This window comes from Geotrypetes seraphini, chromosome 5 (assembly GCF_902459505.1).
Source record: "Geotrypetes seraphini chromosome 5, aGeoSer1.1, whole genome shotgun sequence".
Classification (NCBI taxonomy): domain Eukaryota; kingdom Metazoa; phylum Chordata; class Amphibia; order Gymnophiona; family Dermophiidae; genus Geotrypetes; species Geotrypetes seraphini.
The window spans coordinates 122,859,919-122,887,081 of record NC_047088.1 but is presented as its reverse complement, the minus strand read 5'-3'; the positions used below and the strand labels follow the sequence as shown (position 1 = coordinate 122,887,081).

Sequence of the window (27,163 nt, the reverse complement as noted above, 5' to 3'; positions counted from 1 at the left end):
AGTCTGGGCGGAGATTTTGGGCCCCTGAAACAAAAAAGGGTTCTGCTGCCTAGGACTACTACTACTATTTACATTTAATCACCTATACAATCTCTTCAGCGCCCTGATCTTACAATTAGACTTTAGTAGCACTTTTGATCTAGTGGACCATGAAATAATGCTCACGTGTCTAGATGCAATGGGAATATCGGGAAGTGTGTGGACCTGGTTTCAAGGCTTCTTAACTAAACGATCATATCAAGTGGTCAACGATGGGAATTATTCGGAATCCTGGAAAAGCCCCTCGGGAGTCCCTCAAGGCTCCCCACTATCTCCCACCTTGTTCAACATATATATCTCCTCCCTCGGTCACCTACTGCAAAAGTTAAATCTAATATATTACATTTACGCAGATGACATCTCTATATTAATTCCAATAACAAATGTGACGAATGCCACATCCAAACACATCTCCTTCATTATGACAGAAATTGAACAATGGACCACAAACTTTAAATTGAAACTAAACTCAGAAAAAACAAAAATTTTCCTGGCTAGCCCAAAGGAAAAAATCACCACAACAGCAATACAAATAAACGGCCATGACCACCCAATATTAAAAACTATAAGAATATTAGGAGTCACTCTAGATACCAAATTAACTATGACCGATCACATAAACTCAGTGACAAAGAAATGCTTTTCCACTCTTTGGAAACTGAAAACCATAAAAAAATATTTCGACCCTCTATCCTTCAGATTACTGGTACAGTCGCTGATTCTATCCACCCTGGACTATTGTAACATCATCTACTTGGGGATAACTAAACGTAAGAAAACTGCAAATAGTTCAAAACACGGCCGTCCGCTTAATATTCAGACTAAAGAAAAGTGATCACGTTAGTCCCTTCTACAAACGGCTGCACTGGTTACCAATCGAAGAAAGAATTCTATTCAAGTTCTCCTGCTTTTGCTATAAATTAATCTGGGGAATGGCCCCCAATTACCTTCTACCTCACTTCGAATTCTATTCCCCCATTAGATCTACCAGAAACCACAACCTGTTTGCATACCCGAAAATCGCTGGCTGCAGATATCGAACCTTCCTGGACAGAACTTTCAAGTTTCAAGCTGGTAGACAGCAATCATGGCTAGGCTATCTCATCGATACCACTAGGTTGACCTACAGCATCTTCCGGAAAGAATTAAAGACCATTTTGTTTAAGAAATTCTTGTCCTAGCCAGACACTCTCCCGCGAACATAACTTCCACACCTTATTTTGAATTTTTTCCTCACACTAGGTATTCACATTCCCTGTCTGCTAAAATTCCCTCTTCATAATTGTATCCTGATATTCGCTGGTGTCCGACTATTTTCAATTGTAAGATGTAAAATAGTTAATTTCTTATAATTCAACCTATGTATAATTTTCCTTTCAACCACCTTGTATTCATCTACTGCAATTCGCTGATTTTACAGCTGTTCTTCTTTGTGAACCGCCGAGAAGTCGCAAGATTGTGGCGGTATAGAAAAATAAAGTTATTATTATTATTATTTACTGTCTTCATATTTTGCACAGTATTAGGGGACATGTGTCACTGTTTCTATGGTGTTGCATTGTATGCAGAGTCTTGCATCTTAGGGTTTCATTTTTATATATTAGTACTTTTAGTTTGTGGTCCCATATTTGCTTAGGGGTTATCTGTGTTCTGGTAGGAATGAATGTTTAGAAGCATACAGTGTGTCTTGTATAGTTCAATTTTGTGGTTAACCATTATGTGTTGTTAATAAGATTATATTGTACTAGTGTTTAAGCCCGTTACATTAACGGGTGCTAGAATAGATGTCTGTCTGTCTTTCTCCTGCCCCCCTGTCTCTTTCTTCCTTTCTTTCTGTCTCTCTCCCTGCCCTGTCTATCTTTTTTCTTTCTGTCTCTCTCCCTGCCCTATGTTTCTTTATTTCTTTCTATCTTTCTTTCTCCCTCCCGCTATCTTTTTTTCTTTCTTTCTATCTTTTTTTCTTTCTGTCGCTCTCCCTGCCCAGACCCTCCCTGAAGCTGCCTTCCAGCGGTGTCAACTAAAGGATCCCTTGCTCTTTCCTCAATCCAGCTGTGGTCAGTTGCCCGCACACTCCAGGCGGGGGAGGGGAGGGGTTCCTTTAGCTCTCGTTCGCTGAGGTGGGGGTGGGCCACCCCATCCATGCACTCTCTCTCTCCTACCTGTTCTCCAAATGCCTGCTTCTCTCACCAGCCCCAAGCCTCTCTCTCTAGTGGCTATCTCATGTCTCTCTTCTCCTCACCAATCCAGGCCCCAACTCCCAATCAGGCATCTCTTTCCGCCCCCACCCAACTATCATTCTCCTCCTTGTCCTCCACCCTCATCTCATAATTGATTTCCTTGCTCCTACCCTCAGCTGACCATCTAATCTGCCGGTTCCTTCTTCGGACAGATGGGAATGATCTCCCTCTCCCCCCTTGCTCCAGGGGAGTTTACTTTGGGGGGGGTCACAGTCGCGGACATCAGGAGTTTTTATTGTTGCAAGCTCCCCTTCCCCCTACATGCCAGCGATTGTTGGGGTTGTTGTAGTTTTTTTTTTTTTGCAGACAGAGAGAGAGCGGGAGGGGGGAGTGGCTTCCGTGGTGATCTGGCCGATTCCCTTGCCGGAGCTATTTTTCAGTTTAAAGGTGCCGCGGCGGCTCCTCTAATGATCCCCGCCTGCATTAGAAGTCTTCTTTGAAGCAGGTGCGGCTCGTGACAGGAGCCGCCGCGGCACCTTTAAACTGAAAAAATAACTCCGGCAAGAGAGCCGGCCAACTGGCAGTTCAAGTCGGAGCTTCGGTATGGCCTTGTTCGCCTTGCCGTAATGTATTTAATCTGATCCCTGCACCTCATGGCCAGAGAAAGAGGAGCAGAAGTGCTGGTTCAAGATACCCATAACTTTCAGCTAAAGCCTTGGTTCTTCAGCCCCGGGTACGTTTGTCGGCTGCGCCTCTGCCCGGGTTGGGAGGGAGAGAAGGGGGGGAGGGGGACCTGAGGAATGACGCTGTCTCCAACCTGCCGCTAAGCCAACAGCTGCTTCGGGAAATTTGCACGCATGCGCACTCCTACATGCGGGTCGCTACAGCTCACGGAAAACCGGCGCACGCATAGGGAGTGCGCATGCGCGGCCTAGCGTTTTATTATATTAGATGTATATATGAAAAATTAATGGAAAATAATTACAATTACAATTAGTACTATTATAGGGGGGGTCTGCAGGCAGAAATTGGGCAGGGTCTAGGGGCAGAGCTTTCAGGCCCCCTCAAACAAAAAAGTGTTCCACTGCCTATGCACTGTCCTATGTATGTGGTTAACCTAGCTGGTTAAATGCTAAATCAGCACTTAGCCAACCAAGTACTGACTCCACCCATATTGCGCCCCCCAAATAGCCGATTTTGAGTTTGGCACTAACAGGTTAAGTTCAGCTGAAAATGACTGGTTAGCCCTAAACTGGCAATTTAAGTGGCAAAGAGCTATTTCTGGCTGGTTAAATTATGTTGTATCCCTAATGCAGACAAAATATATTGAGTTGTTGTTTTAAGTGCTAAGGGGTCCTTTTATTAAGGGGCGCTAACCGATTTAGCACACGCTAAATGCTAAGGCATCCATTATATTCTATTGGCGCCGTGGCATTTAAAGCGCACTAAATTGGTTAGCGCACCTTAATAAAAGGACCCCTAAATAAATTTGAAACTGTATATATTGTGAACTGTGTCATCTGTGGACGCACTGCTTTGTTTTGGTGGAATATAGGACATCTTTACATTTCTCTTTTACAGATTAAAATGACTCAATATATAATTTCAGAAGAGGTAGATATGGCCAATGAATCCACTTAATGTTAATGTATTATAATAAGACTAGTATTTAAGCCCGTTACATTAACGGGTGCTAGAATAGATGTGTGTGTGTGTCTTTTTTTCTTTCTCTCTGCTTGGCTGCTTTCCGTCTGTCTGTCTTTCTTTCTTTCTGTCTCTCTCTTTCCTCAGCTGTCCACCACCATCTCTTACCTGCTCCCTGTTCAACAGTAGCCCTTCTCCCTTCCTTTTACCACCCCCATGACCAGCAGCACCCTTCCTTGCTCCCCCTGTCCAGCAGTAGGCCTTCTCCCTTCCTTTTACCTCCCACCCTCTCTAACAGCACCCCTTCCCTGCTCCCCCTGTCTAGCAGTAGGCCTCCCTTCCTGTTATCTCCCCCCTGTCCAGTAGCACCTCTTCCCTGCTCCCCCTGTCCAGCAAAACACAAACACTCCAAAAACCTGCCAGAGAAACTTAAGAAAGAAACCCATCAAGAGGCAGAATAAATCACAAGGTTCTAAGAGTGGCGACTAAATGACCAAAAAACTGTGAACACAACACTAAATAACGTGGATACAATAAATATAATTTAAATGGAGTACCCTCAATGTGATTGGGCAGCAAGGGGAGATATACTCCAGCGCTTCACATAACAGGACAGGGACCTACAAGCCCCTGCCCACACACCATCATAGGGTACCTCCTTGTTGTGATAAATCAAAATTATGAAAAATGAATCACCCACCAGCAAGTGAACACAAGTGAGGTCAATTAAGAAGCCACTATAAGAACCTCCCCAACCAACTCCCACGAGCAAGAATCAAAAACCGACTTAGCTTAAGATGTTCTTGTAAAGTTGTCAAGATAGCAGTGACCCACAGAGAAATGCCGCTGAATACCAGGTCCAACCAAGCCTGGTTTCGGGAGCACAAAATTCCCTTCTTCAGGAACCCATAATTGTAAAAAAATCACAGAAGCTAGATCGAGCCGGCTGGTATTCAGCAGCGTTTCACTGTGGGTCGCTGCTGTCTTGACAACTTTACAAGAACATCTTAAGCTAAGTCAGTTTTTGATTCTTGCTCATGGGAGTTGGTTGGGGAGGTTCTTAGAGTGGCTTCTTAATTGACCTCACTTGTGTTCACTTGTTGGTGGGTGATTCATTTTTCATAATTTTGATTTATCACACACAAGGAGGTACACTATGATGGTGTGTGGGCAGGGGCTTGTTGGTCCCTGTCCTGTTATGTGAAGCGCTGGAGTATATCTCCCCTCGCTGCCCAATCACACTGAGGGTACTCCATTTAAATTATATTTATTGTATCCATGTTATTTTGAATTGTGTTCACAGTTTTTTTGTCATTTAGTCGCCACTCTTAGAACCTTGTGATCTATTCTGCCTCTTGGTGGGTTTCTTCCCCCTGTCCAGCAGCACCCCTTACCTGCTCCCCCTGTCCAGCATTTGGCTTCCTGGTCATTCATGTCTGCCCTCCTCTTCAAAAAAGCCTACTGAGGATAGCGGCTGGCAGTAGCGAACCTTGCAGGCGCTATGCACCTAGGTAGCACATTCCCTCTGACGTGCTACTGAGATGCAGAGCAGCCTACGAGGTTCGCTACTGCCGGCCGCTGTCCTCAGTAGACTTTTTTGAAGAGGAGGGCAGACAGAAGAGCCGCTTCGGTGGACTGGATGGAGGACTGCTGCTCGATCCCTGGAGGAGCTGGAGAGTAGGGAGGTCCGCGCTTTACAATTTCTCTGCCAGTAGCGCGCATGCGCACTCCTGCCTACCACGGACATACGGATCACGAATCATGCAGGTAGGAGTGCTCATGCGTGCTTAGCATTTTATTATTATAGATGATCAGAAAAGGAACCAACCTGAATGTAGCTAAATTTTTAATACCATATTTCAGGTACTACTTATGACTTTGATCACTGCACTTTCACTGGGAATGAATCTAAGCCTCTTTGTGTGGAGCTTGATGAAGATCACCATGTTCGCTTCCCAGAATGGATCACCATCCCCCTGGTCTGTATCTATATGCTCTCCACTAATATCCTCCTAGTGAACCTACTCATTGCCATGTTTGGGTAAGTTTTAAGAGTTTATTGTTTCTTTCTGTAAAGTAAGTCACTTCTACAGCAATGATGATCTTGAAGGAAAGATATCAAAACTACAGCGCTCAAATATTTTAAGTGGCAGTAGTTGATAAAGAAAGACAATTTCAGTTATAACACTCCTGGAAAGTTGAAAATAGAGGTTAACTGACATTGAATTTAGATTATAAACCTTGATCAAAAAGTTTTCAATTGAAGCTTACTTTGAAAATAAAAATCCAAGTCCCAAATATATTCCCCCTTTTATTAAGCCACGGTAGAAGTTTCTATTGCAGCCTGCAGTGCTAAATGCTCTGACACTCATAGAAATTCTTTGAGCGTCAGAACAGGGTTGGAGCATTTAGCGCTCCAGGCCGCAGTAGAAACCTTTACTGCGGCTTAGTAAAAGGGGAGGGAGGGGGTTTAGATAGTTGAGTTTTTATTTTTTCCACCTAAATTAGCATTCCTATTTTTAATGTGATGTTCAGAATCTCTAAGCTAGGCAATTTTCTTCTAGGTAGTAAATTCCCATTGAGTCTTAATCCACAGAAAAAGCCAAAGTTTTGGTCATAATTTCTTAACAAGTCTTGACATTTTGTACTTTTTGCCCCTGCAAATGTAATTTTTGAGGGCTATTTGAATGGATAAATTTACAACTACTATTATTTCTATAAGCTCTACCAGACGCAAGAGATGTTCCCTGCTCAAAAGAGCTTACAATCTAATTATGACAGACACACTGGACACTGAGGTAGGGAATTACAAATGGACTGATGAGGCAGATAGGGTAAGAGATTATAGAGGGAATGACAGATATGGATGCTTTACAAGTTAGGATTTAAATTTAATCTTTGGAAATGATCATGCCAGTAAAATTCCTGGTAAGATAAAGAGAGAACATTATCCAATTATCTTTGTCTGGATATATTCAGTTGAACAGGAACAGATGAAGTGTGTATGTGAATATCCAAATAAAACTTTCTAGATAAAGTTATTCAGATTAGAGAATGACACAGTGACAAAATTCATAACCGTTCCCGTCCCCGCGGATAACCGCGGGAAATAATCCCATGTCATTTTCTAGTGTCTATTTCAACCTCAGTCCTTCTACACCAGCATTCTTCAAAGCAAAGCTTGCGGGTCAGTGGTTATGCCCAATTATACTCTGATTCTTCCCTCTCTCCTTAAAGAATGACATGAAGATGGTTTCCCGCAGTTATCCATGGGGCTGGGAACGGTGATGAATTTTGTCACCGTGTCATTCTCTAATTCAGATAACTTTAGCCAGTGGCGTACCTAGGGTATGTGGAACCCGGAGCCCATCATTTTTTGACACCCGCCCCCCCCCCCATGTACAAAAATATTTTTTGTAATGACCATGAAATGGAATAAATGGTCAGAATAGAAACAGGCAGTGAAAATGTTTTTATATTCCAAATATAACATAACATAAATTGTCTGAATTGTCATGACATCAGAAGTACATATGGAGTAGTTGCAGGTGATGCTTGGGACAGTTCTGTTTGTGTTAGTTCGGTTTTATGAGTTTTTTGAATAGAAGGGTTTTTATTTCTTTTTGAAGGTTTTGCAGTCTGTGGTCGATGTCAATTGGTTGTAGAGTTGGGGGTCGAGTGTTGCAACTCGAATGGCTAGGAGGTTGTCGAACAGTTTTTTTCTTTTGGCGTTTTTGGTTGGAGGGTGTGTGAATGGTGCGTGAGTTCTCCTATGTCTGGTTGAGGTGGATTGAATTATTTAGCTGAAGAAATTAGTTACCCCCCCATTCCACACACATTAATTCTCTTCGATTTATGTTCCCATTATAAAAAACACTGATAAGTTCCCAGAAAAAAAATACATTAAAATAAGAAGTGAAAACAAAGGCCCCTACAGATGAGAACATAACATAAGAATAGCCTAACTGGGTCAGACCAATGGTCCATCATGCCCAGTAGCCCATTCTCATGGTAGCCAATCCAGGACACTAATACCTGGTCAAAACCCAAAGAGTAGCAACATTCCATGCTACCGATCCAGGGCAAGCAGACACTTCCCCCATGTCTTAATAACAGATTATGGACTTTTCCTCCAGGAATTTGTCCAAATCTTTCTTAAAAACACTATCTGCTTTTACCATAACTTCTGGCCACTTCAATTTTAAGTTTAGATCTTTCCTTTCAAACAGAGACCTTGCTAGATGTCAAATACAGCACAAGGTAACTTCACATGGACTTAGCTGTGCAGGAAATGTGAATCTCCTCATACACCCACCATATAGTGCAAAAATGTGCAAATGTCTGTTTTTTTCTTTCGATCACTACATAGCCTAATGCCACACAAGCAGCGCTGTTACAAACATATTCTGTAGGTCAATGCTAAGGATAACAAAGTTTCCTTCCTTGGACCAGAAGGGGATACTGATAAACCACTGGAAGAGATCCCAAAACAACACCCAAAGACCTACTCAGTGTGTGAACCAGTTGAGTGGAGTGGACTAACTGGGGGGTGGAAATGGGCCCGGAGTTTGCTCAGCAGAATTTCCCAGACCACCTCTTCCTCTCAACACATTGACACGCTGCCACCACCACTACTAGGAACACCTCACTGGGTAGGCCAGCTATGCTATAAACTTTATAAAACACATTATTATATTTTCTTATAAAGCACATATTTTAACTGAACTCTCTGACATCCTCAGCCTTTCCATTCACAAAAATAGAAGGAAGAAAAGTTCCCATTTCCTGCTGTCTCGTGCCCCCGGCCTATACAATATTTTTTTTCTGCAGACCCTTCAAAAGTCTGACCAAATCCTCGTTTCACTTGCATTATAAAGTACTGAGGATGCCATATCTCCCCAATCCCAGGTCCTAAAGTCTAAGACAGTAGCGCAAACTAATGCTGCCATATTCAGGAAAAAAAATTTCGATTCGATTCAGCCTATTGAATTGGTTTTTCAATTCGATTTTCCTGCCCAGTTGGGTGATTTTTTTCAAAACTCCTGGTGGGTTTTATAGCTTTTTCACCCCCTTTGGCTTCTCCTAACCACACTGGCGCTGTGGTGTAAATAAAATAAAGAAACAAAAAGGACTTTTCCTCTCTCTGTTAAATCCTAGCTCACGTTTGCAGTCCAACACCAGCTCTGGCAGGATACACATTTCAAATCTGACATATTATAATCACAAAACAGAAAATAAAATTAATTTTTCTACCTTTTGTTGCATGGTTATATTTCAAATCTTGTTGGTCCAAGGCTCTGGTTTTCTTCTGATAACTTGCTTGCCAAGGTCTCCTTCTTTCTTCTTTCTGCATGCTAACCATCCATCTGCCAACTCTGTCCTCCCTTTCCATTTCCCTTCCCTCCCCAGGAAGTCTGGTATCTTTTCTTTTTTTCATCTCCCTCCACAGATCCACCTTTTCTTAACTACCCTTTCATCCGGCATCTCTCCCTCCTTCCCCACCATCCCAGAGTCCACCATCTCTCCCTTTCTTTTCCCAATTACACTAATATCCAGTATCTCTATCCCTCCTCCACACCATCCCTTGTGTCCAATTTCTCTCCCTTTCTGTTCCTTCCCTCCCTAAATCCCATGGTCCATCATCTTTCTCCCTCTCCTCTATTTTCAGACCCATTATTTCTTCCTCCTCCCCCAAAGTTTGGCATATGCACGTCTCTTTGAACACCCCCTTCCCTCCGTGTACTTCTAAACCAAAGGCCTGTCCCCCCTTAAAGGTCTGCCTGTCCCCCCTTGAAGGCCTGCATCCCCCTTGAAGGCATGTCCCCCCCTTGAAGGCCTGCACCCCCTTGAAGGTCTGCACCCCCCGAAGGCCTGCACCCCCCGAAGGCCTGCACCCCCCTTGAAGGCCTGTCCCACCCCCTTGTAGGCCTGTCCCCCCTTGAAGGCCTGCCTGCCTGTCCCCCCCTTGAAGGCCTGTCCCCCCTTGAAGGCCTGCACCCCCCCGAAGTCCTGCACCCCCCACAAAGGCCTGCACCCCCCCGAAGGCCTGTCCCCCCCTTGAAGGCTTGTCCCACCCCCTTGTAGGCCTGTCCCACCTCCTTGTAGACCTGTCCCCCCCTTGAAGGCCTGCCTGCCCCCCCCCTTGAAGGCCTGTCCCTCCCCCTTGAAGGCCTGCCTGCCTGCCTGCCTGCCTGTCACCCCCCTCCCAATTGAAAGCCTGCCTGACTGCCCGCCCGCCCCACCCCGAAGGACCGCTCGCTCCCCTGGCCTCCCCGCACCACCTATGAAGCAGCACTACCTATGCTCCCGGCCTTGCCGTTCAGTCCCCCTCCCACCACCCCCGAAGGACTGCTCGCCCCACTGACCTTCCTGCACCATCTATGAAGCAGCCGCAGCAGGATCGCAACGTCAGCGATCCCTGCGCTGCTTAGGCGAAGCTTCCTGCGCCGCGGTCCCGCCCCTCCTCTGACGTCAGAGGAGGGGCGGGACCGCGGCGCAGGAAGCAGCGCCCAAGCAGCTCAGGGCTCGCTGATGTCGCAATCCTGCTGCGGGCTGCTTCACAGGTGGTGCAGGAAGGTTAGTGGGGCGAGCGGTCCTTCGGGGGTGGGGGGTGGGACTGAACGGAAAGGCCGGGAGCACCCCCTCAGGGCTGTTACCCGGGGCGGACCGCCCCTCCCGCCCCCCCCTTGGTACGCCACTGACTTTAGCTATGCCATTTTAATGTCCAATTTATCCACATAAATTTTGCCAGATTGCCCTCAATATGACAGTATCTATCTAAAGATGTCAGCCAATCCTTGCTATGTCTCCAATAGCCAATCCTTGCTATGTCTTTTTAGCTAAAAAAAACTTTAGGAAGAAAAAGTTTTCTGGATAAAGGAAGGATATTAAAGAGCAAATTTTACCCATCTAGGGGATGAATATACATGCATATAGGGTGTGATTCTATAAAAGGGCACCTATTGTTGAGCCTATTCTCTGACGAAACATAGACACGGGGTTGTACAGAAAGAGAGAGGATAGCAGAACAGGGGTGCAAGCAGCAGCAGAGTGGCATTGCTATACCAGACAGCAAGAAAAATAAACCTTTACCAAAGTCACATAGGAATCAGATGTAGCAATATGAAAGGCTAGATGAATGAGCCAAGATTTAATTGTATTCTTAAACTTTAAGAAAGTTCACTTAGTGAGAATATAAAGGTGAAAGAGAATTCCATAAATGAGGGCTGAGATAGAAGGCCAAGTCTTTAGTGATATCAAAGCAAAGCTGGAGGAGGGGCATAGAGAGAGAAGATCTGCAGAGATTATGGTTAGCTGTGTTCTAAAATATGAGGTTCACCAGATAGTTAGACTTATGCATAGGTCGCAAACTTCTCTTCCTTCTTTTCTATGCTTATCTTTGCTCTTACCTTACCTCTTTAGATGATATCACCAGAAGTGACATCATAGCCTCATTCCCAGATAACACCCCTTTTTGCTGATGTCTACCTAAGTCACACCCCTTTTTAATATGACAGCAAATATAGGGGCATCTCACTTCCATCTCAGATGAGTCACATGATAGGCAGCAAAACAGCTGACTGATGATCATGAAAAGTCCAAATTTAGTCACCACCAGTGTTGTATAGTAACTGCAGTATGTAAATGTAGCTAATTTTGTACTTAAGTAAAATTTTGTTATTTTTATATCTAAAGAAGTACAGGATAACATTTGTTGCTTTTACTGAAATAATAATTTCATCAATTTTCACTACTTTTTCCTAGTTGCATATGATGCTTGCGTTTAAAAGTAAAAGTAGAAGCAAGATGTAAGAACATAAGAATTGCTGCTGCTGGGTCAGACCAGTGGCCCATTGTGCCCAACAGTCCTCTCACGCGGCAGCCCTTAGGTCAAAGACCAGTGCCTTAACTGAGACTAGCCTTACCTGCGTATGTTCCGGTTCAGCAGGAACTTGTCTAACTTTGACTTGAATCCCAGGAGGGTGTTTTACCCTATAACAGCCTCTGGAAATGATGATCTCTCAGTAAACCATATCAAACAGCAAAACCTGAAACAGGATTTTGCTATTGCAAACCTCATCATGCAAATGATGGATCATTTCATCTTAAATATAGCCTATAAGAATAGTGGAGTTGTCTGTGTATGTTGAACTGGTTTCCAGCCAAACAGAACAGTGATGAGAAACGTCACTTTGAAGTGGAAAGGAAGCTGAAGCTGGTAGTAATTAAGAACATAAGAACATAAGAATTGCCACTGCTGAGTCAGACCAGTGGTCCATCATGCCCAGCAGTCCGCTCACGTGGTAGCCCTCTCATCTAAGACCAGCACTCTAACTGAGACTAGCCCTACCAGCGCACATTCTTGTTCAACAGAAACTTGTCTAACTTTGTCTTGAATCCTTGGAGGGTGTTTTCCCCTATAACAGCCTCTGGAAGGGCGTTCCAGCTTTCTACCACTCTCTGGGTGAAGAAGAACTTCCTTACGTTTGTACAGAATCTATCTCCTTTCAACTTTAGAGAGTGCCCTCTTGTTCTCCCTACCTTGGAGAGGATGAACAATCTGTCCTTATCTACTAAGTCTATCCCCTTCAGTACCTTGAATGTTTCGATCATGTTCCCTCTCAATCTCCTCTGTTCGAGAGAGAAGAGGCCCAGTTTCTCTAATCTTTTGCTGTACAGCAGCTCCTCCAGCCCCTTAACCATCTTAGTCACTCTTCTCTGGACCCTTTTGAGTAGTACCATGTCTCTATCACAACAAATTGCTGGGTCATCCCAATGAAACTTTTACATTGGGATGACTGTCTATTGGATTGATAGTCTTTAGAAAGGAAGCCTGCTTATCTAGCCCCAAGACAAAATTTACCACACATTTGGCATTCTTGCATCAGTTCTTGAAGATATACGGTACAGTTTGTCATGAAATGAAAAATTGTTAACAGTCATTGATTCGAACTTTGTGAAAGCCTTCTCTTTAATTGTCCAGCATTATGATGATAACAAAGGTGAAGATGCAAGTGATGAATTAGACTATACTACTTCTAAGGTATCTAATAATGACAATAGTGATGGTAAAGTACCAAGTCAAGTATTTCAGATAGAGATTATTAATAATAATAATAATAACAGTTTATATACCGCAGGACCCTGAAGTTCTATGCGGTTTACAATGATTAGAAATGTTACATATTGAATAAATAAACAAAGTACAGACTTAGTGACTGATGGTTCTTGCGATCGTTTGTTGAGGACTAAGATTGAATAGGTTGGTTTCCTAAGTATTTCAGGAACAGATGTGTTTTTAGGCATTTTCTGAATTCTCCATAGGTAGTAGGCACGAGCAATTGTTCAAGGTCTTTACCCCATAATGCTGCTTGATGTGCGAGAAGATGGTGATGACTTTTAAATTTACAACCTCTAACCGGTGGAGAAACAAAGTTTGGGTGTGAGCTTCGCTTGTGTCTGTTGGTTGTGAAAGAGAAAAGGTCTGTTATGTATTTAGGGGCTAAGCCATAGAGTACCTTGAAGCAAAAACAACCAAACTTGAATTTCGCACGTTCCTCCATCGGCAGCCATTGTAAAAGTCGATAGGAAGGTTTCACGTGATCAAACTTCTTCAGTCCACAGAGTAGTCTAACCACTGTATTTTGAACTAGTTGCAATCACCGCATATACTTCTGGGGGAGTGCCAAGTAGGCGATGTTACAATAATCAAGTTGACTCAGTATAAGGGATTGTACTAGAATTCGAAATGATGAGGCATCGAAGTAAGCTTTGATAGACCAAAGCTTCCAGATGGTGAGAAAGATTTTTCTTATCAAAGAGTCTACCTACCTGGTCTTTCATGGTCAGGTTCTGGTCCAGTGTTACTCCCAATATCTTCATAGTGGGTTGAATGGGATAACTAAGGTTATTGGTGCTTTAGTGTCGAGTGGGTATGGCGATGATATGAAAATTTTTGTTTTCTCTGAGTTTAGTTTTAGTCTGAATTCAGTCATCCATTGCTCCATCCAATTTAATACTTCTGTTGCTTTGGGGGTGACTTCTGAGACAGAGTTGGTGAATGGGATAATTATCGTGAAGTCGTCAGCATAGCTAAATAGTTTTATCCCCAGCTGGGACAGTTGTGCACCCAATGAGGACATGTAAACATTGAAGAGCAAAGGGGATAGCGGTGATCCTTGTGGCACACCAGATGGATTGCTCCATGTGTCTGAGAGATCGTGATTAAAATGGACTTGGTAGGTGCGTGATATAAGGAAACCTCTAAACCAGTTCAGTACTTCTCTGATTCCGATTGCGTCTAGGCATTGTAACAGTTTTCCATGGTCCACCAAAGATTACCTTGATCAGGAGTGGCCTAGTGGTTAGAGCTACAGCCTCAGCTCCCTAAGGTTATGGATTCAAGCCCCATGCTGCTCCTTGTGACCCTGGGCAAATCACTTAATTCTCCATTGCCCCAGGTACGTTAGAAAGATAGTGAGCCTGCCAGGACAGATAGGGAAAAATATATTGAGTACCTGAATTTAAACCACTTAGACAACCTCCATTGATAGACAATATATAAATAACTAATAATAATCTGCAGACCCAGTCAAAAGACATAAGTAATATTGCAGCTTAGCCTGATTTGAAGGAACCTTTTACTCAGACTGAGCAATCCACTTTCTGTTAGTGTAGTTGTTGAACAACTTTTTAGTTGTGCTAGTTTAATAATTACATTACATTAGAGATTTTTATTCCGCCTGTGCCTTTCGGTTCTAAGCGGATTACAAAATTGGAAGAGAACTGGACATTTCCAGGAAGTTTACATATTGTGGCCACCAGTATATTACCCAGAGCAGGGCTCTGTAGAAAATTTGATGGCTACAAACAATAATGCAATCGCGTGTGACCCGGCCTGGAGTCACCCTGCAGGACTGGAGTTTATAGTAGCAATGAAAAATTCACTCAAACACAAATAAAGTTCCAACAATTGTGGCATGTCAGGATAAAGTTCTTTTTACTTAATTCCTTAGGGCAGGTAAGTACTTTTCAGACTTTATAACTTCAGTCAGGTTTTCACACAGCCTTAATAACCAAAAAAAACAAACTGCCAAAAGAGAAAAAGGCAGGAAAATAAAGCCGCTCACAATACAGTGCAACTTTCTTTCTGTGTCTCTTAAGTCCCACTTATCCTTGAGACCTCAGCTCAATACAGAGCTTACTCTGCCTGCTGAAAAGCAGGTATTTCACTTCATCAAAATACAGTTCAGCATTTAAGTTTTCCTCAATTTATAGTCCTTGCAGCAAATGAAGGAAAGCCTCTGGCAATCAGAATATGGTTGCCAGGAAAAGGAGAGAGTAACAGGTTTTGCCAAAAACAAAGGCCTTCAGAAAAGGCTTTCAAATTCCCTCCCAGAATGGAAGCAAAACCTCTCCCCACTCTCTCAAAGCTTTCTCACAAAAACAAGCATTCAAAAACGAAAAACACAGCACACAAACAGCTCCAAAACACACTCACTGTTTGTGGCTCAAAGACAGGTTCAGCTGCATAGGTTCAGGCAAATTACTCTCACAGCCAGCACAAGACTCTTGGAAGTCCATAGGTTCTTCAAACAGGTAAGACAAATCCTCTGGCTGTTCAACCTCCATTGGTTCCATAGATTGGGGTTTGTTGTCCCTGTTTGGCTCGGCAGGGTTCCTAGGGAGGCAAGGCCCAAACTTCCTCCCTAACCGGCTTGCTGGTCTGAATGCCACTGCTGGCTTTTCTACCTTAGGGGCGTGCCCTGCTCTAGGTGAGTCAGCAGTAGCCCAGGGTACCCTAGAGCTCCCCTGGTGGTGAGTTGTACATAATTCACCTATCTCATCCCCAGATAAGTCAGGCTCCACCTGGTGGTCACTGACCCTGTTTCTCACAATAAATTCCTGAGAAATCCTGAAATTTTTCTTCCGGGGTTTTATTGGAACTTTATCTTTTACCTTAGCCGGGACCTTGACAGGCCTTGTGTCTGTTTGGTCACAATATCAGGAATATAACAAGTTTACATATCAGGAATATAATATGTTTACATATCAGGTTTAAATCACAGGTAAGGATAGCAGTACATTCAAGTTAAGGAGATTATTACATAGCGCTGAGGAAGAAATATTGGTTACATATGGAGGTTGCTTACATGGGGTTGAGGGATGTTGTAGTAATGATGAATATGAAGGAGTAATTGTGTATGTGTAGGCAGGTGGTTAGAGTGATGGTAGGTGTTTTTTAAATAGAAGCGTTTTGATTTCTTTTCGGAGAACTTTGATATCTGATGTTTTGGTCAGCAGTTTGGAGACTGTTGGGTCAATTTTCGCTGCCTGTGTCGCTAGAAGGTTATCGTAGAGTTTCTTTCGTCTGGTACCATTGAAAGGGGGGTATGTGAATAGGCTTTGAGCTTTCCTTGTTCTGTGTGTGAGGTTGCGGTATAGGCGGTTGTTTAGGTAACTTGGTGCAGCTCCGTGGGTTACTTTGAATAGAAGACAGTAGAATTTGAATTGTGATCTTGCTTTTATTGGAAGCCAGTGAGAGTCTAAGTAAGCATTTGTGATGTGGTCGAATTTGCTAAGCGAGTAGATGAGTCTGAGGGCTGTGTTCTGAACGGTTTGTAGTTGTTTTATCATGTAGTTTGGGCATGATAGGTAGAGGCTGTTGCAGTAGTCTAAAATACTAAGTACCAGGGATTGGACAATGATTCTGTATTGGTCTCTGTCGAAGAATTTTCTTATTTTTCTAAGGTTTCGCATGGTGTAGAAAGCTTTTTGGATGATTTTGTGAATTTGTGTCTGCATTGTACAGCGTCTGTCTAGTTGTATTCCCAGGATTTTGAGAGTGGTCTGTATAGGGTATTTGATTGCATTTATTTCCAGTTCTGTAACGGATTGTAGTTTTTCCTTTTCTAGTAATAGGAATTTTGTTGTATCCGCGTTTAGCTTCAGCTTATGGTTGGTCATCCAGTTTTCTACTGTTACCAGTGTTGTTTTCAGGCGTTCTGTGGAGCTGGGGTCTTGGATGTCGAAGGGAAGGAGGATGGTTATGTCGTCCGCATAACTGAATGAGGTTATATTTAGGGTATCTAGGGTTGTGCCTAAGGAAGCTATGAAGAGGTTGAATAGTATGGGCGATAGTGGTGATCCTTGTGGTACTCCGCAGGGGTTGGACCATGAGTCTGATATAAGCTCTTTTGACTTAACTCTGTATGTTCTTGTTTTAAGGAAACCTTGAAACCAGTTATGAACTCTACCTGAAATTCCTATGGCGTCTAGTATCTGGAGTAGTATGGGGTGGTCTACTAGATCGAAAGCTGCTGAAAGATCAAGTTGGATGATTAGTAGTTTGTTTCCTTTGCTGAGTTGTTGTCGGGCTATATCAATTAAGGATACCAGTAGTGTTTCTGTGCTATGATTAGTTCTGAATCCTGATTGCGATGGGTGAAGAATGCGGTGGTCCTCTAGGTAGTTGGAGAGATATTGTGCTACAAGACCTTCTATTAGTTTAACGTATAGTGGGATAGAAGCGATTGGTCTATAATTTGTTGGATTGTCTATTGGTCCTTTGAGGTCTTTCGGTATTGGAGTAATTATAATTTCGCCTAGATCTGTTGGGAACTGACCTTCATTGAGAGTGGTTTGCAACCATAATGTGAGGTTAGCTTTGAATTTTGTGGATGCTGTAGCTAGTAGGTAAGATGGACAGTTGTTCAAATCGCATGAGGATTTGCTGTATTTTTTGTAAAGTCGATCTAGGTCTGACCATTGTATTGTTGGGAAGTTGGTCCAGATCCTATCTGCTGAGATGGCATCGTCTGTTGTGGAATTTATTAGTATTTCTTCTATGTTGTTTTGTGAGTTATTGAATGTGGATCTGATTGTGATGATTTTGTGTTTGAAGTGATCCGCTAATTGGTGAGCTGTTGGAGGCTGGTTTCCTTGGATGGCTAGGAAAGGGTTGGTATCAGTGAGATTTCGTACCAGGTTGAAAAGTTTTTTTGTGTCTGGTTTCTCGGTGCCAATGAGTTTGGAATAGTATTCTTTCCGTTTTTCCTTCAGTTTGATTTTATATTGTTTGATTTGGATTCTCCATTCTGTTTTGGTGTTGTCTTGTTTCTGTTTTTTCCATGACCTTTCTAGTTGTCTGCATTGTCTTTTTAGGTGTAGGAGCTCGGTGTCAAACCATTTGTCAGATGGCCTACATATTTTATTTTTTGTTTTTATTGGAGCTAGATTATTCAAGGTAGATTCACTTAGGGACCGCCAACTGTTTATGAATTCTATAGGGTTATTGGATTCTAATGCGGGGTCTACTGTGTCCCAGAATTTGGTTGGTTCAATTTTCTGTCTAGTCTTGATGCTTGTTTTATGTGGAGTGGGTTTGTTTTTACTTTGCGTCCAGTTGATATAGAAGGTATATATGTAATGGTCTGACCAGAGGGTAGGATGCCAAGAGCCCTTGGTGATGTGGATGTTTTGTGTGTTGAGGTCGAGAGACGCGTACGCAGCAATGTCAAGCTGATGACCCTTTTCGTGTGTGGGTTCAGGGTTGAGGATTTGGTAAGATAGGGAATTGAGGTATGATATAAATTCCGCTACTTGTTTGGAGGAGTGGTCTTCTAGGTGGAGATTTACGTCTCCTAGGATCAGGTTATGTGTGGAGGAGAGGGAATTCTGGAATATGAATTCTTCGAGTTCTTGTTTTGAGGTGTTCCAGTTTCCTGGTGTAACGTAGCAGAGAAGGCAGTTCAGGTTTCCTGTGAGCGTGTTGTCGGAGAGTTGGCAAGCTAGCAAGTCTAGGTGAGGGGTGGAATGCTTGGCAAGGATTTTAATGTTGAGATTGTTTTTTACTATGATTGCTAGGCCTCCTCCTCTTCTGTTTTCTCGACATACTAGCTCTAGTTTGTATCCTTTGGGGCAGAATTCAGTAATGTGTGGGTCTGCGTCGGAAGTGAGCCAGGTTTCGGTTAAGAAAAGGCAGCTTAAATTATCTTTAATCAGCCAGTCCTTGATTAGTTCAGTTTTTGGGCTGATAGATCTAATGTTCATATATGCGCATGTTAATGATGAGTATTTTGTGTGAGATAGGGGAGTAGTGACTATGTTGATTGTTCTTGGTAGTGTTTGATGTTTTTGTGTGTTAGTCTTGGGTTTTGGTGGAGGTCTTATTCCCCAGGTAGTGGGTATGCTTTCGTAGTCGTATGTAGGACAGGGGATCAGGGTTCTGTGTATATGGAGTTTCCTGGATGGTAAGACTGGTCTGTGTGATGTTGTGTGGATGGGTATGGAGTGTGTATGGTATCCTGCTATTTTCCGTTTACTTATGAATAAGGAGAGCAGTAGTAGGACAAGGATGAGTTTAAGTGTGCGTGTTGCCATTTTTGTAAATAGTAAGGACGTTGGTTCACTCACCACTTTGTTGTATGGGTTGCCGCTTTGGTTGGGTCCGGGTCTTTGATAGAAGTGCTTAGCGGGCATCGGATTCCCTGCGGTTTTTACCGCAGACGTTGGATTGGAGATCGACAGAAGATTGGGGATTCGGTAGAACCGGAGGTCCAAGCGTCGTTGTAGTATTGGGGTTGTAGGCCTTTCACGTCGGCTTTTCACGAAGGCGCTCACTAAGGCGCAGGCGCCTTTGTTGTGCGCCTTCTTCGGCGCGCCGTTGGTGCTGGGCCTTTTTAAATGTGTCCTCTGTGTCTGTGTCCCGGCTGGATCGGGGGGGGGCGGAGCAGGGCTCCCACGCTGGACCCGATCTGGCTGGCTGGCTAGGTGCAGGCGCTGGGCCTTTTTAAATGTGTCCTCTGTGTCTGTGTCCCGGCTGGATCGGGGGGGGCGGAGCAGGGCTCCCACGCTGGACCCGATCTGGCTGGCTGGCTAGGTGCAGGCGCTGGGCCTTTTTAAATGTGTCCTCTGTGTCTGTGTCCCGTCTGGATCGGGGGGGGGCGGAGCAGGGCTCCCACGCTGGACCCGATCTGGCTGGCTGGCTAGGTGCAGGCGCTGGGCCTTTTTAAATGTGTCCTCTGTGTCTGTGTCCCGTCTGGATCGGGGGGGGGCGGAGCAGGGCTCCCACGCTGGACCCGATCTGGCTGGCTGGCTAGGTGCAGGCGCTGGGCCTTTTTAAATGTGTCCTCTGTGTCTGTGTCCCGGCTGGATCGGGGGGGACGGAGCAGGGCTCCCACGCTGGACCCGATCTGGCTGGCTGGCTAGGTGCAGGCGCTGGGCCTTTTTAAATGTGTCCTCTGTGTCTGTGTCCCGGCTGGATCGGGGGGGGCGGAGCAGGGCTCCCACGCTGGACCCGATCTGGCTGCTGGCTAGGTGCAGGCGCTGGGCCTTTTTAAATGTGTCCTCTGTGTCTGTGTCCCGGCTGGATCGGGGGGGCGGAGCAGGGCTCCCACGTTGGACCCGATCTGGCTGGCTGGCTAGGTGCAGGCGCTGGGCCTTTTTAAATGTGTCCTCTGTGTCTGTGTCCCGGCTGGATCGGGGGGGCGGAGCAGGGCTCCCACGCTGGACCCGATGTGGCTGGCTGGCTAGGTGCAGGCGCTGGGCCTTTTTAAATGTGTCCTCTGTGTCTGTGTCCCGGCTGGATCGGGGGGGGCGGAGCAGGGCTCCCATGCTGGACCCGATCTGGCTGGCTGGCTAGGTGCAGGCGCTGGGCCTTTTTAAATGTATCCTCTGTGTCTGTGTCAAGGCTGGATCGGGGGGGGGGGGGGGGCGGAGCAGGGCTCCCACGCTGGACCCGATCTGGCTGGCTGGCTAGGTGCAGGCCTGGTACATTACCAGGTGATACATAATGTCTCACAAACACACTCACATGAGTGACAGTTATTTTCAAAATTTAATTTTACTAAAAGCAAAGAGGATTGAATTGTAGAGGAATAAAACTGTTGAGATAAAAACATTAACAATAATTGTATTCATTGTAGTTATGATACTTTTACCTTATACTAAAAAAAAAAGCATTATATTAAAAGTAAAAAAATTAGGGCCTGATTCTGTATAGGACGCTGGTCTCGATGGCCGCTTAAGAAGCAGCTGAGAATCGTGTACCAGCGTCCTATGAAGAATTGTGTCTGCCCTAACAATCAGATGCCTAGCCCCTCCAATTCTCTAACTGGCACCCATGTTACCGGCGCCGGTTAGAGAATCGCACTTTAGCCTGATCACAAAGATAGGCGGCTCAGCTGAGCTGGCAGGACTCCCCAAAGCCAGCTCTGCTAATCAGTGGAAAATACCCCTGCCATGATCAGCTGACCCCCCCAAAATAGGACCACCAAATAGGAAGGCGGTTGTTAGTGCTGACTGGGATTCATTGATCCAAGATCAGAGACAGGCTGTCCCTTAACCCAGAAACATAATCAATGCAGGAATGGCTGGAGGTTTCCTCTCCCGGGAGGAGTTTGCAACAGCCAGCTCTGGAGGAATAATGGTGAGACAACTCTTAGAGGAGTGCCCTGCTAAAGCTATAAAATCACTACCCTGCATTGAGAATGGAGGAAAGACTCCTGAAGGAAATATCTTGCAATTTGGAGAGATGGTTAATGAAAGATTAGGATGCTTACCTCTAGTAAATATCCTCTGAAATCTATACCTGGAATATCCTCTACTAATCTTCTTTCTTGTAAATATCCTCTGGAATCTACGTCTGGAAACTGTAGGGAACTTGAAACCAATTTAAAGCCCCTCCCTCATCTACTGTTACTTACCCCTGGATATTCAGTCAGTACAAGAGATATACAGCATAAAACAGGAAACAAAAAAAGAGAGGGGGTGCTTGGAAATCACCGCTACACATATCAAATCTGCTCATGAACAACAAATGTAAACAAATAGAGCCCTAAGGCCAAACTTTGTATAATAACAAATTGAACATTAAACCAATTGAAACAGCATAAATTTGGTGAAGAGATACAGCCTGAGGTTCAGAAGCAGGCAACCACCCGGGAACTCCCAAACCTTACATAAAGGAACAAGGATGGAATTCTTAGTGAGGCCGATCAAAGGCAGTAATCCAGCTTACCAGTTACTGGGCAAGCGACTTGTGAATCAGATAAACAAGTCTGGGTGGGTGTGTAGATTCCAGAGGATATTTACAAGAAAGAAGATTAGCAGAGGTAGGTAACTTAATCTTTCGTTCTTGTACAATAACCTCTGGAATCTACACCTTAGGGATGTATCAAAGCACCCAGCACATCAGGGAGGGCCCGATGAGCTTGCCGCAAGGACTGAAGCCCCAAAAGCTGCATCTTGCTTTGCTGCCACATCCAGCTGGTAACATAGTAGATGACGGCAGATAAAGACCCGAATGGCCAATCCAGTCTGCCCAACCTGATTCAATTTAAATTTTTTTATTTTTTCTTCTTAGTTATTTCTGGGCAAGAATCCAAATCTTTACCCGGTACTGTGCTTGGGTTCCAACTGCCGAAATCTCTGTCAAGACTTACTCCAGCCCATCTACACCTTCCCAGCCATTGAAGCCCTCCCCAGCCCATCCACCACCAAACGGCCATATACAGACACAGACCGCGCAAGTCTGCCCAGTACTGGCCTTAGTTCAATATTTAATATTATTTTCTGATTCTAAATCCTCTGTGTTCATCCCACGCTTCTTTGAACTCAGTCACAGTTTTACTCTCCACCACCTCTCTCGGGAGCGCATTCCAGGCATCCACCACCCTCTCCAGATACGGTCTCCAAAACTGAACTCCAATACTCCAAGTGGGGCCTTACCAATGACCTTCTTCCTTCTACTGACTACGCCTCTCTTTATACAGCCCAGCATCCTTCTGGCAGCAGCCACTGCCTTGTCACACTGTTTTTTCGCCTTTAGATCTTCGGACACTATCACCCCAAGGTCCCTCTCCCCGTCCGTGCATATCAGCTTCTCTCCTCCCAGCATATACGGTTCCTTCCTATTATTAATCCCCAAATGCATTACTCTGCATTTCTTTGCATTGAATTTTAGTTGCCAGGCATTAGACCATTCCTCTAACTTTTGCAGATCCTTTTTCATATTTTCCACTCCCTCTTCGGTGTCTACTCTGTTACATATCTTGGTATCATCTGCAAAAAGGCACACTTTTCCTTCTAACCCTTCAGCAATGTCACTCACAAACATATTGAACAGGATTGGCCCCAGCACCAAACCCTGAGGGACTCCACTACTCACCTTTCCTTCCTCGAAGCGACTTCCATTAACCACTACCCTCTGGTGTCTGTCCGACAGCCAGTTTCTGACCCAGTTCACCACTTTGGGTCCTAACTTCAGTCCTTCAAGTTTGTTCAACAGCCTCCTATGAGGAACTGTTTCAAAGGCTTTGCTGAAATCTAAGTAAATTACATCTAGCATATGTCCTCGATCCAACTCTCTGGTCACCCAATCAAAAAATTCAATCAGGTTCGTTTGGCACGATTTACCTTTTGTAAAGCCATGTTGCCTCAGATCCTGTAACTCATTAGATTCAAGGAAATACACTATCCTTTCTTTCAGCAACACTTCCATTATTTTTCCAACAACTGAAGTGAGGCTCACCGGCCTGTAGTTTCCTGCTTCATCCTTATGACCACTTTTATGAATTGGGACCACATCTGCTCTCCTCCAATCCTCAGAACTCGCCAGAACCTCTCTGAGCTCCCTTAGTATCCTGGGATGGATCCCATCTGGTCCCATTGCTATGTCCACCTTCAGTTTTTCAAGTTGCTCATAAACAACCTCCTCCGTGAACGGCACAGAATCTACTCCATTTTTTCATATAACTTTGTCAGACAATCTCGGTCCTTCTCCAGGATTTTCTTCTGTGAACACAAAACAGAAGTATTTGTTTAGCACATTTGCTTTCTCCTCATCACTCTCCACATATTGGTTCCCAGCATCTTTTAGCCTAGCAATTCCATTTTTCGTCTTCCTCCTTTCACTAATATATCTGAAAAAAATTTTGTCTCCCTTTTTTTACATTTTTAGCAATTTGTTCTTCCGCTTGTGCTTTCGCCAGACGAATCTCTCTCTTGGCTTCTTTTAGTTTTACCCTGTAGTCCTTTCTGCTCTCCTCTTCTTGGGTTTTTTTTATATTTCACGAATGCCAACTCTTTCGCCTTTATTTTCTCAGCCACTTGGTTGAAGGACCATATCGGCTTCCTTTTTCTCTTGTTTTTATTGATGTTCTTCACATAAAGATTCATAGCCATTTTTATCATTCCTTTCAGCTTAGACCACTGTCTTTCCACTTCTCTTATGTCCTCCCATCCTAACATCTCTTTCTTCAGGTACTCTCCCATTGCATTAAAGTCCGTACGTTTGAAATCTAGGACTTTAAATATCGTGCGGCCACTCTCCACTTTAGCCATTATATCAAACCAAACCGTTTGATGATTGCTACTTCCCAGTTGAGCACCCACTCGAACATTAGAGATACTATCTCCATTTGTGAGGACTAGATCCAATATCGCTTTTTCCCTTGTGGGTTCCGTCACCATTTGTCTGAGCAGAGCCTCTTGAAAGGCATCCACAATCTCCCTACTTCTTTCCGATTCCGCAGACGGAACATTCCAGTCCGCATCCGGCAGGTTGAAATCTCCCAACAGCAGAACCTTCTCTTTCCTTCCAAACTTTTGGATATCCACAATCAGATCCTTATCAATTTGCTGCGATTGAGTCGGAGGTCTGTAGACTACACCCATGTAGATAGAAGTTCCATCTTCTCTTTTCAGAGCGATCCATATAGCTTCTTCCTCTCCCCAGGTCCCTTGCATTTCAGATATTGATCTTTACATAGAGAGCTACTCCTCCACCTTTTTGACCATCTCTGTCCTTCCTAAAAAGATTATATCCCGGTATGTTTGCATCCCATCCATGTGATTTACTGAACCATGTCTCTATGATAACGACAATATCTAGATCTGACTCTAACATCAGGGCTTGCAGATCATGAACTTTGTTGCTTAGACTGTGAGCATTTGTAGTCATCGCTTTCCAGCTATTTTTCAGCGATAATCTCCTTTTTCGTATGGATTTTTGTTTCGTTTCACTTTCCGTTGCAATACTAAGAAATGAGTTGCTGATATTGTTTATGTTGCAGTCTTTACTACTATCACATCTTTTCTTTTGCCGGGGTTGGTCTCTATAATTGTCCTTCATACATACACCACCCCCACCTTCTAGTTTAAATACCTAGAAAAATATTATCTAAATTTCTCTGCAAGGTTTCTTTTTCTTGCTGTAGTAATATGTAGCCCATCAGTGCAATATAGCTTCTTGTCCTTCCATGTATTTCCCCATCCTCCTATGTACCTGAAGCCTTCTTGATGATACCAGCTTTGAGCCATCTATTAAAGTCCTCTGTGTTTTTCACTCTTTGCTCTCCCATTGCAGGCAGTATTTCAGAAAAAGCTAAAGTATTTACAAAAGGTTTCACGCCCTCACCAAGCTCCCGAAAAGCTTTCTGTGCTGCAAGTGTGGAGTTGTTGGCCAGGTCATTTGTTCCCAGATGGATAACAACATCAGTGTTAAAATCCTTAGTTTCTTCCTTAATTATAGTCTGTATTTGCCTGGAACTCCTGGTAGCTGAGGATCCTGGAAGACATTTCACTATTTTGGTCTCCTCGCCTTGTGTTCCAAGGTTAATGCCTCTGATGATGGAATCCCCCAACAGTAATAATTTTCTGTTTTTGGCTTTTTTATTTGTGCTTAGGGTGCGCTTGTTCTCTTGAGTTACCTTCATTGGTTCCAGTCCCACCTCCCTTCTGTTTTCTTGAGTATCGCAGTGCACTAGTGGAGCAAAGGAATTTTGTAGAGGTAATATTTGTGAAGGTGGATGTTTCTGTGTTACATGTCGCAGTCTTCCTGAGCCTACTGTGACCCATTTATTCCTGGGCTGTTTTATTCTTTGAGGTAGAGGTGGTAAGTTGGTATGATTTTGTGGAGTGATGGAAGCTGCTTTAATTGTATTCAATTCCTGTTTAAGTTTGCAGAGCTCCTCCTAATACTAGCAAGTTGAAGACAGATGGGGCAAGCCTTAAGCCTCCAAATAGTATGTCTTGGAATTAAAGCACCACAGTGATTGCATAGAATAAAGGTCATCTTGATTGGTTGTGAAGTGACTTTGAAAGGTCACTTGGACACACAAAGTCAGAGGCGTGAAGAAAGTACAAGAGTTTATTCACAGCATGCATGCTGGACCCCTGAGCTCCAAGCTGGCTCAGAAGTGCCGAAACCAGTAAGTTACAGAGATATTTATTCATTTTTCTGGCTATACAACTGAATTCTAGAAAAAGCTTTTCACGTGTTACTTTTCTTAACACTCATTGGTTCTAAGCTCACACTAGCAGGTCACTAGCAGGACACTTATCTAACTCTTACAGTTAAATGTACAGAAGGGCAGGGTACATCATGGCTCAAACTCTTATCTATTCAGCTTACAATGTGGTAAGGTAGGGACATACATTTTAGGCAGATGAAGTCAATAGATTATACACTGTTTTCAGCTATGTAGGCCAGAGCAATATTTTAAACAACAGTTAACCATTTCATGACCCTACATTCCCCCCTTTCAGGCTGGCGTACCTAAGGAGCCAAGCCTGACAAAATAAAGTTAGGGGTCAGGAAAGTCGGGGTCCCCAGTGGGTAAGGGACAATACTGGGAGAGAGCAAGGGCAAATGCAGCAGTGGAACAGTTGACAACAGAGTCCATAGTTCAGTGGAGCAGCTTTATGGCTATGGGGACCATACAGGGCAGGCAGCAAAGGAGCAGAGAAGACAGGGCGGCAACCAGAAAGATGATCTTCAGTGCTGAACCAGAGGGCAACCAGGAGCTGAAGGTACCAGAGATCCAGTCTGCAGTAAGGTCACGCCAGGTCTGGTCAGGAACATGAGCCAGTTTGGTGATACGATCCACATCGTTCTCAATCACTTTACTCAAGTTCAAGGCAGCAGTTGGAGAGGTTGAATTTATCACAGGCATAGCAGCTAGTAAATAGTCCAAAGCTAGACGATTCTGATAAATAGCAGTGCGCATTTTAGCATTCGCTCTGCCAATGCTGTGTTTTGTATTATTTGAAGACGCTTCTTTTCTTTTTGTGTGATGTTTATTAATAATGAGTTGCAATAATCAAGTTTAGCGATAATTAGGGAGTGGATTAGAATGTTTAGTGATTTTGGCTCGAGAAACTTAGAGATTGAGCGAATCATGCGTAATCTATAGAAGCAGAATTTAACGGTATTACTTATGTGTTCATGATAGGAGAATTTATCGTCAATAATGACACCCAATATTTTTAAAGATGTTACTAAATCCAGATGAATGTTATTA

General features: G+C 44.0%; 1 protein-coding gene across 1 annotated transcript in view; it reads left to right on the top strand.

Moving 5' to 3' along the window:
• The window catches only part of TRPM8 (transient receptor potential cation channel subfamily M member 8), a 2,182,726-nt gene that overhangs the window by 1,982,080 nt on the left and 173,483 nt on the right, over positions 1-27,163 (top strand). Inside the window, 1 exon segment of the mRNA XM_033944097.1 lies at positions 5,724-5,901. Within this exon segment, the coding sequence (XP_033799988.1) occupies positions 5,724-5,901 (178 nt within the window).